We start from the raw sequence: 15588 nt of genomic DNA, 5'->3' as shown, positions 1-15588 counted from the left end.
CATCCCTGTGGCTGCAAAACAAGGGCTTTGCTGTCTTGGTTGGGAAGTGCATCAAACCTCATGGCCACAGGAAGAGGGAAGGGTGTGAAGGAACAGGGATCCTGGCAGTTTCCTTGGTTTTGCTGCTGAAAAGATTGGTTTCCTCCAGGCTCACTGGATGGCTGCTGTGCCCTAACAAGAACACCTGTAATTCTGCTGGGCTGGAGCAAAGCAAGTGCAGAACTAAGCAGTGAGAATATCATTAGAGGCATCCCAAGATCTGTGTTTGACACTTCAGCCTGTGAGTCAAGGCATTCCCCTTCTCCTCCAAGAGGTGTTTGCTCACCTGTGCAAACTGCAGCACAAATTGGTTGCTGCTGGGGAGTGCTGTCAGCAAAAGCCAGCAGGGGAACACAAAGATGGATAGAGGAATGTTGGGAAGGATGAAAGTTTGACAAGAAAGTCTCACAGATATGTATGCTTAGCAGAAAGATTTTTGAATGTAGAATCTGAAGAAGGAATAGAGATAGAAGCAAGTTTTGATATAGCAGAAAAGAATTGCTGAGCCAGTCTTACTGGATAACCAAGAAGGCAAAGGGTGTGTTAGTTAGAAGGGGTTTTTACGACTTAGAGCAAAGGATGAACCCACCTCAAACAAGAAGATGTTTTTACCAAGCAGAAAGAGAGCACAGGCAAACAAGGCAGCAAATGCTGCAAGTAGAAAAAAGGCCTCCGAATTTTCCACTGCAAGAAAGCTGAAAAACAACTTCTAGCTTAAACTATAATGTACTAACTTTTAGTGATTGGAGAACAGTAACATGAATATGGTAATTACAGTAGTTATGGTAGGCTATAGATAAAAGTTAAGGTATAGATTGGTTCTACTGTATTAAGATGCTCAGCAAAGAAAAGTATAGAATGCATTGTAACCCAAACTCAGGGTCTCCAGGCCTGCCTGCAGCTGGAGCTGACAGCTGTAGGGACAGGCTCTGTCACCCACCACCCTGGGCTGCTTGAACCTCTTGGATGGAATAAACTGCATTTTGGAGAGCCCCTGGAGTCCCACATCCCTCATTTAGACTCTTACAGAGGAAACCAACCTCCTCCTACCTGGCAGTGCTCTGCGAGGATGAGGCTCAAACTCAAGTAGATCCCAAGGAGAGATGAGTGTGGGATGCACAACCTACCAGGGCAGTGCTTGGGAGCAGCTGTGTCTCTGGAGCAGGATACAAGCACATCCATTTCCCCTGCACTACAGGAAAACACACTCCATAAAAACTTCAGGTTATTAGGCTGGAATTGTTGACCACTGGTACCTGCTGTGCTCTTACAATCCCTTTAAGCAGAGGTGCCAGAGCAGCAGGGCTGGCTGCCAGCACCCACATGGCTGTGCCCAGGAAGGAGCAGCACCAGGCAGCTCTTGGCTAAAGCAGGGCAGGGGGCTGCCCTGGGCAGCCTGGCCACAAGGGACAATGTGGCACCCCCCCTGTTCTCCCATGGGGTTTTCGCCACTCCCGGTAAACCAGGCTCATGACTTGCTTGAGCCTCACCAAAGGTCCTCATTTGGAATTAATTCTTGCTGTTATAGAGTGCGACATGGCGCAAAGCACCAAGACTCCATCAGAAAGGTGTATAAGAGAGATTCATTACAGCAACATGTTGCTTTTATAGTTTTTCAAGATATTTACATTTACTTAACATTCACTGCCCACTGGTCATAAGAAACAAAGTTCTCAGTAGGTGAACAAGGAGCCATGTCATTCTGTGGGCCAGCTAATGTCCATATCTTTTAACTTTCTCTCCTTCATCACGTTGTCATGGGGATAGCCTTGGTGTCTTCCTCGAGAGAGATACAGGGCTTTCCTTATCTTTAGGAAGCCTTCACTGGCTCACAAGAACAGCACAAAACACCTTTCCTACAAACTCTAATCATGTTCCCTTCCCCTCCCTCCTCACAGGCTACAAGGAGCAGGGGATCCCACAGCAGCTCTAGTGGCTGGGACAAGTGTGGTCAGAGAAACGCGGCGAGAGATTTCCTTTGGCAGCCGTGGGCCACGGACCTTTTCATTACCCTTTGTCTCTCTTCTTGTCCCTTTGTTTTGTCTCCCTGTGTCTGCCCGTGCCCGTCCAGCGGAGCGGAGATGCAGAGCAGCCGGCGCAGATTTGCACTGATGCCCCCGAGCAGCCGAGATGAGGCGAGCACGGCTTGGCTTGGACTGGTCCCAGCCCACCAGGAGGACGAGGGTGCCAGGACAAGGACACACCCTTGGCAAAGATGGCACCTGGGTGGGCAGCTGAACCAAGTGAGGGAGAGATCCCTCTGCTCCCAGGGGGAGGTCTCTGAAGATGTTTTGCCTCCTTTTTGTGCTTGCTGGTTGTGAACATCAAATGCCAAGGAGCTGTTCATAGATACACGTACAGGATGTAAAAGCAAACCAGTGGTACTTCCTTCCTGCCCCGAGAGTCCATCCGTGACTGCTGTGCAGCAGTGGAGGGTCCAACCCAGCCCCCTCTGCTGCCTGTGTATGTAAGATGTTCACTGAAGCTCTGTCCCTGCAGATGTCTTGAGAAACGTGCTTGCTGTAAATCCTATTGTACCGCTGACATGACCGGGGCCATCCCCTGCTTCCACCCGCTGCCACCATGCAAGGATCAGAGCTGCCACCAGCCCAGGGGACACTTTTCCCAGCACAGGACTGGTGTCCTGCAGCACCTCGCCTCTAGGGCAGCAAGTACTGCCAAAAGCCTCTCGTACAAAACAATACTGGGGGAGCCAAAGAACCTTTCCTGCCCCTGGAAGGGACTTGCTGGCAGTGTCTCCATGCTTTGGAAATGGATCCCCTGAGAGCACGACGAGTGCTTCTGGCTGAAGGAGCATCCCAGCTCTGCTTGCCCAGGTAAGTATCCAAAACTCCAGGATCTCCACTTGGTACTAGACAGGTGCTTGGGAGCTGTTTTGGTTGGAAGGCCCATGGCCAAAAGGGGTGGGGCTGTGATTTCATGGTTTCATTTCTCAGCTGGAGAAAACCAACCAAGTAGGTCAGTGGTGAAAAGCCAAGAGCCATTTGGGACCTGAACTAAAGCCAGGGGATGAGCTCCTCAAGAGTAGCACTGCCACAGCGATGGCCAAAAGGATTTATGCTCACCATATTCAACAATTTCAAGTGTCTTTGTCCATTTCTACCAAAGGGACTGGTTCAGGGAGTGGCCTGTGCTGTGCACCTGCAGCTGTGCTGTGGCTTGCTGGGATGTACAGGTGTTACAGAACTGAGCTTCAGCATCTCCTGTGAGACAGACCATCTCTGCTTCTCCATTTCCCACCTGGGAAAAAAAGGAGTAAATAGGATCCTAACCAGCAGCAAATGGGGAATCTGTAGCACATCTGGAAAACACCTTCACCAGCTTCTGCTGTCGTCAGTGAGAACTCTTTTTTTGAGGTCTATAACTGGCCCTGAAGCCACCCAAGCCACTTGCCTGCTCAGATGCAGCATGTGCAATGCCAAAGAGCAAAAAAGCAATGGTTACCCCTCACCTTTGCCAAACCAGAATGGCTGAGTCAAGTGCAAACACCAAACACTGCCTAAGTTAGTTGTGCTGTGGTGTCAGGATGGGTGTGCAGGAGCCCCTGCAGACAGGGATAACAGGCCATGGATAAAAGGAACCAGGAAAAGCCTTTGGAATAGGAGCAGCAAGTGTGGCTTAAGAACAACATCTTCTGGTGCCTGTGAAGTTGGGTTCACTTTTAGAAGGTGGATTTATATGTGTAGTGGACAGGCAGCACAAGAAGCCTCAGGCTGGGGAGGAATAAACAAGCTGATATTTTCACTGGCCCTAAAGTGCCAAAAGTCCCACCTCCTGTGGCATCAGATGTCAGTCAGATCAGCAGCAGATGCCCCATCCCAGAGACCTAGCACCTGCACAAAAGGTCCCCTGGGAACAAAAAGGGACAGAACAAGCTCCTCATCAGCATCACCAGGGCTTTGCTGACTTTCTGGGCCACACTTGGTGCTGTCTGTCTCTGCTCTAGTGAGGATGAGAGAATTGGATTGGCTGGGAAAGGATTGAATGGAAATGCTGCCCTCCCTGGGATGGCTGCAGGTCTCTGAGAGCATCACTTTGGTTAGCTCTGGGTGCTGCCTGCATTTATTGCATGAAGGAGTCTGAGCAATGCACAGATGAGGTGTGGGATTTATATTTTACTTTCAGGCTTTGCTCTGTAAAATTTCTTCTTATCTTTCACCTTCTTACTGAATTGTTGAAGCCAAGAAAACACTCAATGCACCACTTCAGAGGCTCTGAAATCTGCCAAATGTCACCCAGGACAAAAAGCCTTATTTTTGCCTATTGTGGTGATTTGATTAATTGATTTTAATTAGAAGCAGACAGTTTCCCACTCTCAGCTTTAGGACAGGAGCCACTTTATAGATTGGCCTTGCTACCAGGCAGCAAACATCAAATTGCATTTTCCCCAAGGCTGTCCCTGTGGTAGTAATAAAAATGATAAATCCCTCTGCTTTTTCCAATAGCCCTGAACAAAACTGGCACTGCCAAGCTCCCCCCAGCCCAGGTGTAAGCAGCAGCCTGCTCTCAGGCAATGGTGAATATTGTATTTGCAGGGAATGCCCCGACAAAGGCAGGAATGATGCATCTGACATGTTCTCAGAAGGCTAATTTATCACTTTATGATACTATATTATATTAAAGAATACTATACTATACTAAAGAATACAGAAAGGATACTACAGAAGGCTAAAAAGATAATAATGAAAACTCATGACTCTTTCCAGAGTCCCGACACAGCTTGGCCCCAATTGGCCAAAGAGTCAAAACAACTCACACCAGAATCCAATGAAACAATCATCTGTGGGTAAACAATCTCCAAACACATTCCACATGAGCACAACACAGGAGAAGCAAATGACATAAGAATTGTTTTCCTTTCTCTGAGGCCTCTCAGCTTCCCAGAGAAAAATCCCGGGCAAAGGGATTTTTTCAGAGAATGTGAATGCCACAGGTGAGCTCCTCACCTTGGCTTCAGGTGTCCCCATGGCAAGCAGTGGGAGCTCAGAGACTGAGCCCAGGGCAGGGCTGTGCTCACCAGGGGGTTCTGCTTTTCCCATCTTTAGTACCACACTCTCCACTATGACTTGGTTTTCCTCCTCTCACAAAAGGTCACAGTTCTGTGGGCAGCTGGCAGCATCTGGAGAGGCCTGTCTGGTGCCCACTGACAAGAAGAGCCACACTGTGAAGACACAGCTACGAGTGAAAATCTGGAGCTTTCCCCTAACAACAATTACTTTTTTTTCTCTTTAGGGTAAAATTAACCACCCAGCGTTTTCACACCTCCTTCCAAAGCACTGCAGAGGGGACAACACCTCCACCTCCTGTGGGAGCTGTGACCAGCTGCAAACCAGCACAGCCCGAGGGCACAGCCAGAGCCCCTCCTCTGGTCCGAAGTGCATGGCCCCCAGCTACCCCAGCACCATCAGCTGCTTTGTAAATGTAGATGTTTGACATGCAAGTTTTACAGCTAAAGAGCGATCGTGGGTAATGAAGAATAAATGCAGTTGCTCCACCCCCATCTGCCAGCAACACGGAATTTTTCTGCTGCTCCTTTCTGATTATGAAAAAAACAGGTTTCTCAAAAAAAAAAAAACCAAAAAACAAAAAACCAACAACCAAAACAAAAAAAAGGGCTTTAATGAAACAGCTTCTTGTACTTGAACACAGCTGGGCTGAACAACTGATTTACTACTAATTGGAAAGCAGTTCCAGGCAGGAACCAATTTCCCCAAGTTCATTGGTGTTGCCAAATCCATATTTACCATGGAAAAGGTGCTTTGGCAGGTGACCCCCACCCTCCCAGCCTTTTGCCTGGCTGGCCATCCTTGCTGCAGGGGTTTGGGGTTGCTCACAGCTGGGAAGGTCAGTAGGGCCTTGTGCTGGGAGCAGCTCTGGCACACACAGCCATGGGGTCAGGAGAGTCAGATGGGAGAGGGGACTCCATCTGTGCCACACTCCTGCTGCCCAAGACACAAAGCTGCATGTCCCTCCCTGTGTGCATTGACTGGCACACATTTTATTAGAGACCTTCCAGAGGTGGTGGAAATTGCCCTTAAATCTTGCTGTGAGTGTTGTGCTGAGCTCTGTGGGCAAGATGAAGCTCACAGTCCCAGTATTCTCCACAGGGCTGTTTTATTCCTTGCCTCCTGCTTGTTCTGGGCTGACCCTGCAGTTCACACACATGCATCCACTCCAGCCAGGATGCATTTCATTGCTACCCAGCCCAAACTGCATCCACTGCAAGACACCACCAAGAGTTCCTTGATATCTAAACCCCAGGTACAAGGAGACCCTGGCTAGATCTGACATTCCTCTCCAGGTAAAAGCAATGTCTTCTCCCACATGCTTGCCAACCACAGTGTGGCAACACAGCCCTGTATTTTCCAGCTGACTTTGCTGCATGCTCACACACACAATGCACTTTGAAGCAGTGCTACAATTTATTTCCCAAACTGGCACTCAGCATTCCCATCCACCTGTGGGAGCAGCATGGTGCAAAACCCCAGGTCACAGTGGCACCATCTGAAGCAGGGTTCATTACAGTGAAGCCCACCAGAGCTCATGCTAACCACAACCTATCCTTCCTCCTCTTGTCATCTGTATAAATACCTAAGCCAGGCTAAAAGTCAAGTCCTGCTTCTCTTGCACCCACCCAAGTGGCCAGAGGGAAGCAACAACACCCTGTCCCCACTGCTGGAAGGGTGGAGCGGGAAGTGAAGGTTTTGTTCAGGCTCTAAGAATGGCAAAGGCCAGAGCAGCTCAATCCATCTTCCAGCTCTGAGAATGCTTTCAACAGGCAGGTGGAAGAGAATGGCACATTTTGGCTTGGGATCAAAACAGGGGCTCACCTGTGCCAGCACTGCTGGAGGTGATGGCAGTGGTCCCCCAGACACCCAGCAAGTGATCCCACGCTGCCCCACAGCCCTCCTCCACCCACCACACCCTGGCACAGGCACTGCTCCCAAGGCTGGGAAGGGGATTGCTGGCTCAAGGCTGTGTGCTCTGTGGTTTTGGCCATGCATGGGTAGCTCAGATTTTCCACCTTAGGAAGGAGGGAGCAGGGGCATGCCCACCTGTGCTGTTTGCACCTTGCTTGTGAGCCCACCTTTCCTTTTGGTACTGGAGGCCAAACTGAGGGGTTGCAGAGGACCATTTGTATGCCTGTTTATATCACTGAGTATTGGATTGTGACTTCTTGTGTTTTGATACTGTGGATATTTTTTTTTAAAGTTAAATATATTCTATTGCTGGACAGCTGGAATGAAATGCAGAGTCTTTGTGTCACCTGGAGAAACCCCATCATCCCTGATTCCAAATGGGTTCTTGTTCTCCTCCCACCAGTGAGATGATGGAGAACATCCAGCAGACACCAGCCCACACCCACAGCCCCTGAGGAGAGGGGGCAGGGCTTCCTTAAGGAATTCACAACCAGAACCTTCCAGAGGAGTAGAAGGCTGGTGAGGAGCCTCACCTGAACCTCTGGAACAGAGACAAGGGAGGGGGAAATGCCACCTGTTCTGCCCTGTGCACATGCCTACCAACAATCCTTCCTGACAGGCTTTTGCTCACAATTTGAACATTTTAATGTGACTCCAGGTGCATTATTCCTGAACCTCATAAGAGAACAGCCCATGTGCTGTCAGGGGCTTGGCCACAGACACCTGAGCAGAGCTGAGCAGGTGGCAGAGCCTTCCCATGAGAGGCAGCTTCTTAGAACACCTGCACACTTCAGCCATCCATCCACACTCCATGCTCCTCCTGTGATATACAATTCCACAAAACACCACTGCTCTGCTCCCTCCCCAAAGCCACTGTGGGTAGGGAAACTCATGGGACATCCCAACTGGATCAGGGGGCCAAACTCAGTGTTGGTGCAAGACCAGCAAGAGGGGTCTTCTCACACCCCCTGGCTTTGAGGGCTCTGGGAGGTGAGGCAGAAGCTCCTTCCCCTTGCTGTGTGTTTCTATCCAGCCCTCAGCAGGGGAAGCACTTTGGGATGAACACTGACATAGAGTAGTGTGATACTATAAATACACCCATGCAGACACACCAGCACGTGGCAAACACACTGGAGAGAGCTGGGATGATTATCTCAAAGAGATTTCTTTAGCACCCTGCTAATGGAACCATTTCAGAAGGGGAGGAAGAAGATCAGCAATAAACCACACAAAAGCAAAGCCAAAAACTGGAGCTTGGTGGAGACAGATGAGACACAGGGAAAACCCCCATGCCACATTCCTGGGCACCCAGCTCTTCCCAAGGGAGGCCCACAGCCAGCACACAGCTCACCCTGACTTCAGGGCCGAGCTAGCTCAGCCCCAACACAAGAGCAGAGCCAGCCCAGGTGCCCTCAGAGCACAGCACAGCCCTTGCTCTGTGCAGCACACAGTGCTGGCTCCAAGGAAAATCCCTTTCCAGCAACCACCACGCAACAGGGGCAATACCTTCCCTCTCCACTTGCAGCCTCCCCAGACCAGCTCACCTCCTTAGAACTGCCATACACCTCTGGGGTACATCCAGTCCTGCAGCAGCTCTTGCTGGGAGCCCCCCAGGGCTGCAGCCACAGCACCAACACCACTCCCAACACCTGACCTCCTGCAGGACCCAGAGAAATCAGTGTAAGCAGGTGGGCTTTGCATGAGGCCATCTGGGAGAGTCTGGGCTACTGGCAGCTGTTACACTGGTGGGGCAAAGGCAGCTTGTGCAGGAGGGCTGGGGTCAGTCCTGGCTTGCAGCTCAGCCCAAAAGGGAACCAGGGTCTGCTCACCAGCAGCTCTCACTGCTGGCCATGCAGAGACATGGAAATACACCACCTGGATATTGGATCATTTAGAGATACACATTTAGAAAAACATAATTTCAACTGTATTCTGCTCAAACTAGCCTGAGCAACCTTTAAAAAAAATGTTTGTGCAGAGGATGGTTACTGCAAGGTATGCATGTACTATCCCTAAACCTCAAAGTCATGCAGTACAAATACACATTCAGATCCACATGCAGCTATGAGAAGGTAGCACCTGATCCTAGGAGGTAATATTATAATTACAGGCTATTTCAGAGCTTGTTTCCACAGGAAAACTGCAGCCCTGTGGAAGAGGACGTGAGCTGCAAGGCTGGCAGGAGTGTATGCTCATGTCTGGGGCACACCAAGCATTGCACTGCCAGAGATGTGAAGGGAAGTTTTGGGTTTTTAAGGGACAGGCCTTGGCTTCAGGCCAGCCAGATGAATGCCAAATCCCAGCCTTAAATTCTGCTTATTCAAAGGCCCACATGCTGCTGGGTGGGCAGCACAGGGATTAGGAGCCACTGTCCCTGCAGAGACAGTGTGTGAGTGCCCCGGCACTCTCAGAATGCTGCAACCTGCCCTGCTGGAACCAGGCAGCCAGTGCCACTGCCTGTCCCACCAAAAACACCCACTGTGACTGCCTGTCCCACCAGAGCAGCCACTGCCACTGCCTGTCCCACGTGTGCCAAAGGATACAATGGGTTCAAAGGATAGGATGGGCACCAATCTGCCCTGGGGATGCTCCCTGGGCAGCAGCACTCTGGGCTGCACCATGCTGGCTCACAAGTGCTCAAGAGACATCCTCTGATCCCTAATGATCCCCCTGTGTGAACAATGCCAATCACTTGGTTTTAATTTTTTTAACAATAATTTAGTAATTAAAATTTTTTAATTTAATAGTAATAAAATGGTTATAGAAATAGCAATATAATTAGAGGAATAAAAATTTGGACAATTTGGATTCGGACAATATGAGACAATAAAAACAAAGTTACGTACAGTCTGGGTACCTCTTTCTGGGCAAAATAAGCCCAAAAAAGGACCCACATTAACGAAGGATTAACCCTTAAAAGCAACAGCCTGTTGCATATTCATACACCTCATACAGGATGCATAAATTCCATTCAAACAAAGGATTCGGCCAGGTCAGCGTCAACTTCTTCCTTCTAATCCCAAGGTGCCTTCGATCCTTAGCCAGGCAGGAAGAAGTTCGTTTCTTCTGAGAAGAGAACAATAAATTTTTTTCTCTGAAAGATTTAGGTGTCCTGTGGCTGCCATCTGGTGCGAGTACCTCATTCCTTTCTTTAAAAAATATCCTGCTTACATAGTTCCTATTTTGACTACAAAAGTTACCTTTTAACTACAAAACTACATTTATGATATTATTAAAATGTTAATGCAGCACTACTAATCAATACAACAAAAATCCACGTAGTAAATATCTGCATAGAGCCATATAATATGCACTTTTCACACCCTGTAACCCAGAGGGCCTGCGAGCCTTCCTGCAGAGCCATTTCCCATGGGAAAAGCCGCTGGGCACATGCAGAACGTGGCAGTTGCATCAGGGCACAATTGCAGCACCTGCCTGGGGCTGGTGAATGGTGGGAGGGAGCACGTGGCACCCCTCAGAGCCCACCCACGGGCCCTGCCATCTCCCCTCGCTGTTTTGGAGGCATAAAAAGAGATGAAACGTGAATTTAGCACCAGAAAAAGATACCACGCTGCCAGTGGGAAATGGTTTTTTTTAGCCACAGATCTTTTGCAAAGGGGGAAATATATCTGTAGCATCTCTATCTTGCTACTACAGACTCCTGCTGCTTATTCTTCTCACATTCCCTTCTCTGAGCCAACCCCACTGCTACAAGAGAGCAGATCTCTGTGTGTGTGTGTCCCTGCAGAAGTCCTGGGGTTCCTGCCACAGAAAGCAGCATGTAAACCACCTTGGAGCAAAAGCCCCTTCTGACACAGAGGTCAGTCACTAGAAATTAAAGTATTTCATTTTATTTCCTGGCTCTGGTCAGGTGTTTGAGTAAATAATTTTGTGCCTCTATTTCTTTTCGCGCTCCTTCGTCCTGGTGGTTTCAAATCTTAGGTTTCTACACTAGGGAAGGTGTGTTTGGACACCCTGGCACCAGGCAACGTGGACAGGGGGCAGCTGGCCCCAGGTCTCGCATTGTTAATACACACCAAATGAATGGTAGGAGGCACAAAGTCACAAAAAACCAGCCCCAAGCAGGCAGTGCAAGAGTGCCAGAAGTGGGATGAGCTGCTGGGGTGCCAAAATTTCCCAGTTTCCTCCAGGGCTGTCCCAGATTGGAATCACTCAGCAGCCTCCTCCATGGGCTTTCTCTTCTAAGTGGCACCAGCAGCAGCTCTCCTATGCTCTCTGGCTGTTCAGGGTGGAAGCACAGTTCCATCCTGGAGAGCAGCAGGAACTGCTGAGACAGCTGGACAGAGAACACCTGACTGTATAAAAGCAACAACAGCCCCCAGAGGCAGCAAATCCCTTTGGCAATGTTCCTTCACACAGGGCACCAAATGTGGTGGTGTTCACAGGGGTCCCAAGGCAAGGGAAGAGATGAGAATCTGACTCCATGTTTCAGAAGGCTGATTTATTATTTTATGATATATATTATGTTAAAACTATACTAAAAGAATAGAAGAAAGGATTTCATCAAAAGGCTAGCAAGGAATAGAAAGGAATGATAATGAACTCTTGTGACTGACCAGAGAGTCCGAGCCAGCTGGACTGTGATTGGCCATTAATTAAAAACAACCACATGAGACCAATCAAAGATGCACCTGTTGCATTCCACAGCAGCAGATAATTATTGTTTACATGTCATTTCTGAGGCCTCTCAGCTTCTCAGGAGAAAAGATCCTAGCACAAAAAGACTTTTCATAAAATATGTCCATGACAAATCCCCATATAAAGCCTTCCTTGCTGGAGGCATCACTCATGGTGGGTCAGGCACTGGGGGTGCAGGATGTGGCAGAGCTGTGTCCACAGCCCCACTCTGGGGGTGAAGTGTGGCCCTGGGCATAGCAGGTCATGACTGGGACCCCAGGACTGCAGGAGCATAGTGGGACCACTTCCATGGACTTCTAAACTGCATGGCAAAAGACAAACCAAACCAGCTGATGCTATAGCAGGGCCCTGCCCACCTCTCCCGTTCCCAAGGGGTTTCTAAATTTTTCATTCTTACACTTCACAATAACAAAGAACAAATTTGTATTTTTTTAAGGGCAGTGGAGCGAACAAAATGCAGACTCAAATGAGAGTGGGAATAGGAAAGCTGTCCCCAGGGGCTGGGGCTGCTGGGGGGTTCCAACCCTGCACTGGCACAGGGAGGAGAGACATGTTTCCCCAGCCTCTCACCCCTAGAACCACCCAGACAGGAGATGTGGGCACCATGAACCCTTCATCCCCTGCCCTGCTCAGGCTGGCTCCAGGATAGAGCCTGTGAAAAATGTGTATTTTATGATTAGCTTTTTGCAAATATTAAAATGAATATTATATGTGTTATGCTAGAAAGTAATGCTGTATTAATTTTCTCAAGTAGTGTGTTAAATATAGTTTTAGGGTTATAGCATAATGTTAAAATAGAAACTATGCTATGTAAGATACTCTTTTTAAAGGGAGGACTTGCACTGAGATAGCAGCCACAGGACACCTCAATCTTTCAGAGGAAAAGAATTATCAGAAGAATAATTCTCTCTATCAGAAGAAACAAACTTCTTCCCATTAGGATTCAGAGAAAGAAGCTGACACTGACCAGACCGAATCCTGTGTTTGAATGGAATTTATGCATCATGGATGAGGTGTATGAATATGCAACAGGCTGCTGTTTTACGGGTTAATCCTCTGTTAACGGGTGTCCTTTTTCGGGCTGATTTTGCCCAGAAAGAGGCACCCAGACTGTCCATAACTCTTTGTTTTTATTGTCTCATATTGTCCGAATCCAAATTTTTATTACTCTAATTATATTACTATTTTTATAACCGCTTTATTACTACTAAACTTTTAAAATTTTAAAAACAAGCGATGGGCGTTTTTCACACTCTCACCCCTAAAACCACCCACAAAGGAGATGCGGGCAACATGAACCCTTCACCCCCTGCCCTGCTCAGGCTGGCTCCGGGATGGAGCCGCCGCTAGAAAGCGCAGGGTTTATTAATTTTAACCACCTCCCCAGCTCGTAGTGCGAAACCCAAACCCCAAAAGCGCCAGAGGTGGAGAAAAAGCCTCAAAGCAACGGCGCTGGGGGCGCACACCGTGAGGCGCGGGGCCCTTCCCGCCGTGAGGCGAGGCCTGCCCGCCGCCGAGGGCACAGCGCCGCCTCCCGGCCCGCGGGGGAAGCGCCATGAGGAGCCCGCGTCCACCCCACATTTGTTGTCTTATATGTTACTATATATCAACAGTTCTTTTATCATTATGGTACAAGGGTTCTATATCCTCAGAGCTTCATACCTCCTCGATGTTTCTCCTAGGCAGCTCCTCTAGGCACTGACTGTTCCTGGTCCTTGCAGCAGCCATCTGACTCCAGTTCTCACCAATCCACTCTTTTATGCCACTAGTTCCTATTGGCTACAGGTGTTGCCTGTTATCATCTGGCCTGCTCCTAATCTTTAGTAATAGGGTCCAGCTGCAACTCTTTGGGGGATAAGATTACATTCTGGATTACCCATACTGTGTCCTCCTACAGGCAGGAGGACATGGGGGTCCTGGGGCTCTTGCCAGGCTTCAGGCTGGGGGCTGAAGGATTTTACCCCATGCTAGGGGTAAAATCCCTCCTGAGACCCCCAAAACCTCACCAGCTTGTGTTGGGATCAAGACTGAGCACACTGATCCCTGTCAACCACCACACCAAGTCCTGCATTTTCTCAGGCTGCAATGCCCAGCTGGCCCCCAGCACCCCCGGATTTATGGGAGGCTCATTCTGTCAAGTAGTGCCCCATCAGACAAGACTGAAGGAAAGGAGCTGCCCCTCCCTACCTGCAGCCTGAACAGATGACCTTACAGCCCCTGGCACTGCTGAAGGTGCTCTGTTCTGGAAGGGTAGAGACCTCAGCAAGGTGTAAAGCTTTCTTTGTTGCAATAATGTAAATCCTGGCCCCTCTTCTCTATATTGGGTTTATGAATCAATTAGTTTATTGATGCATAAGGTGGCAGGGAGCTGTGGGCTTTGCTTTGGGGGTGCAGTAAAGCCAGGCAGGGAGGCCAAGTCAGGCTCTTGCTGTGCCATGTGCTGCTATGTGCCATGGCCCATCCCAATCCTCTGATAAACCCTAGGATCAGCAGCACTCAACCACAAGGGGCTTCTTCTCCTGACTTACTCCCTTTTCCTCTTGAGAGGAATAGGAGGAATGTGTCTTTACAGACCATGAAAATCTGCTTGTAGATAGGGCCAGAGACTTACAGATAGGGGAGGAATGGGAGAAACTAGAAAATGTTGCCAATTGACGCAGAATGCTGCAAAACCAAGGCCATGTTAAATTCCTGAACTTGGAGAAGAAGAAGAACAAAGACTGAATGGAATGATGAATGTTACTTTGTTATAGATACAAAAAAGGAGGGATGTGCATATTAGAGGGGGACATGCAGTAGGGAAGTCTGTACCTTCCAAGTGCCTAAGCCAATTGGGAAAGGAAGAGGGTGTTGTGACCAGGAAATTAGGATAAAAAGGAAGCTGCATCCTCCAACAGTTTGATAGACCCCAGGGGAAATGCCCCATGGCCATTCCCTTTACTCAAATAAAGTTACAGGACTCCTCTGTCTCCTTTCTGGACATAAGCCTCTGGCACTGTGAATTTTTCTGCACACTCTCCACCACAATGTCATGGTGTTTCCTCAACTCTCAAGAGAGGTTTTCACAGAACAGGGCCTTTACTCTCTGTTTCTGCATTTTAGGGTGCAGCTGGGTAAGTTTTGGAGGTTTTTGTTTTCCTCTGAAGCTAGGAAGAGGAGTCACAGACCAGAGAGACCCCAAAAACTGGACCTATAAGTAAATCATGAGCTGTCAGTTCTGCTGGAGTGAGCTCAGCAGCCAGACAGGAAACTTGTTTGCTTTCCCACAGCCCAGGAGAGACCGCTGGTGCACAGGCAGCAGCCTCACATCCAGTGTCCTGCCAGCCCTGCCTCAGACCAAGAGGTTTCTAGTCTCCAAATTCCACACTGCAGGGTTTCTCCTGCAGTTTCTTTTGGAGGATCCGTGGTGAGCCAGGTCTGGTCCCCAGGCTGGGCTGCTCCTGAGGGTCAGGGCACTAAATCTGGCTTTAGTCACATCTGTGCTAGAACAGCTCCTGCTGTCCTGTGCTTGCACAACCAGCCAGGAGGGAATGGAGCTGCCTTCAGGCTCTACAGCCTGATTCCTTCTTCCCTGCAGAAACAACCTGGGGTTTTTTGTGGTCCAAACCCTCTGGCCCTGCCCACAGTGCAGCTGAGAGGGAGAGGAGCCGGGGGAGTGTTTGGCTGTGCCAAGCAGCTCTGATTCTCCTGGGTGCTTTGGGATTCTCCAGAGCAGGAATCACAGGGTGGTACTCAGAAACCACTCAGTGGGAGCCAAACACGTTCCAAAAAAAATTGGAGCTGCCTTCAGTGGCCTTCCCTGCAGAAGGGGGATGGAGGAATTCAGGCCTCTCTGGGAAGCAGCTCCCACTGAGCCTGGGCCTCCCACAGCCCCAGTTCTGCTCTCCTCCTGCCCTGTTCCCTGCAGAGCCAGTTCCTGTTTGTCAGGATCTGTTCCCAGCACAGGGTC

At 49.2% G+C, this 15588-nt stretch overlaps 1 protein-coding gene across 2 annotated transcripts in view; it reads left to right on the top strand.

Annotated features, from left to right (window-relative positions):
- The window catches only part of STUM (stum, mechanosensory transduction mediator homolog), a 48735-nt gene extending 41439 nt beyond the window's left edge, over positions 1-7296 (top strand). Inside the window, exons 3-4 of one of the 2 annotated variants that reach the window (XM_066546201.1) lie at positions 2111-2876; positions 5293-7296. In XM_066546201.1, the coding sequence (XP_066402298.1) occupies positions 2111-2151 (41 nt within the window). In that variant the 3' untranslated portion in view covers positions 2152-2876; positions 5293-7296. Of the gene's footprint in view, positions 1-1937; positions 2877-5292 lie in introns of both variants that reach the window. The other variant, XM_066546202.1, reaches the window with a different exon arrangement.
- The last annotated feature ends 8292 nt before the right edge of the window (positions 7297-15588 follow it).

Source organism: Molothrus aeneus, chromosome 3 (genome assembly GCF_037042795.1).
Source record: "Molothrus aeneus isolate 106 chromosome 3, BPBGC_Maene_1.0, whole genome shotgun sequence".
Lineage (NCBI taxonomy): Eukaryota > Metazoa > Chordata > Aves > Passeriformes > Icteridae > Molothrus > Molothrus aeneus.
Note: the sequence above shows the minus strand (reverse complement) of the source record. Positions and strands in the feature narration are given on the sequence as shown.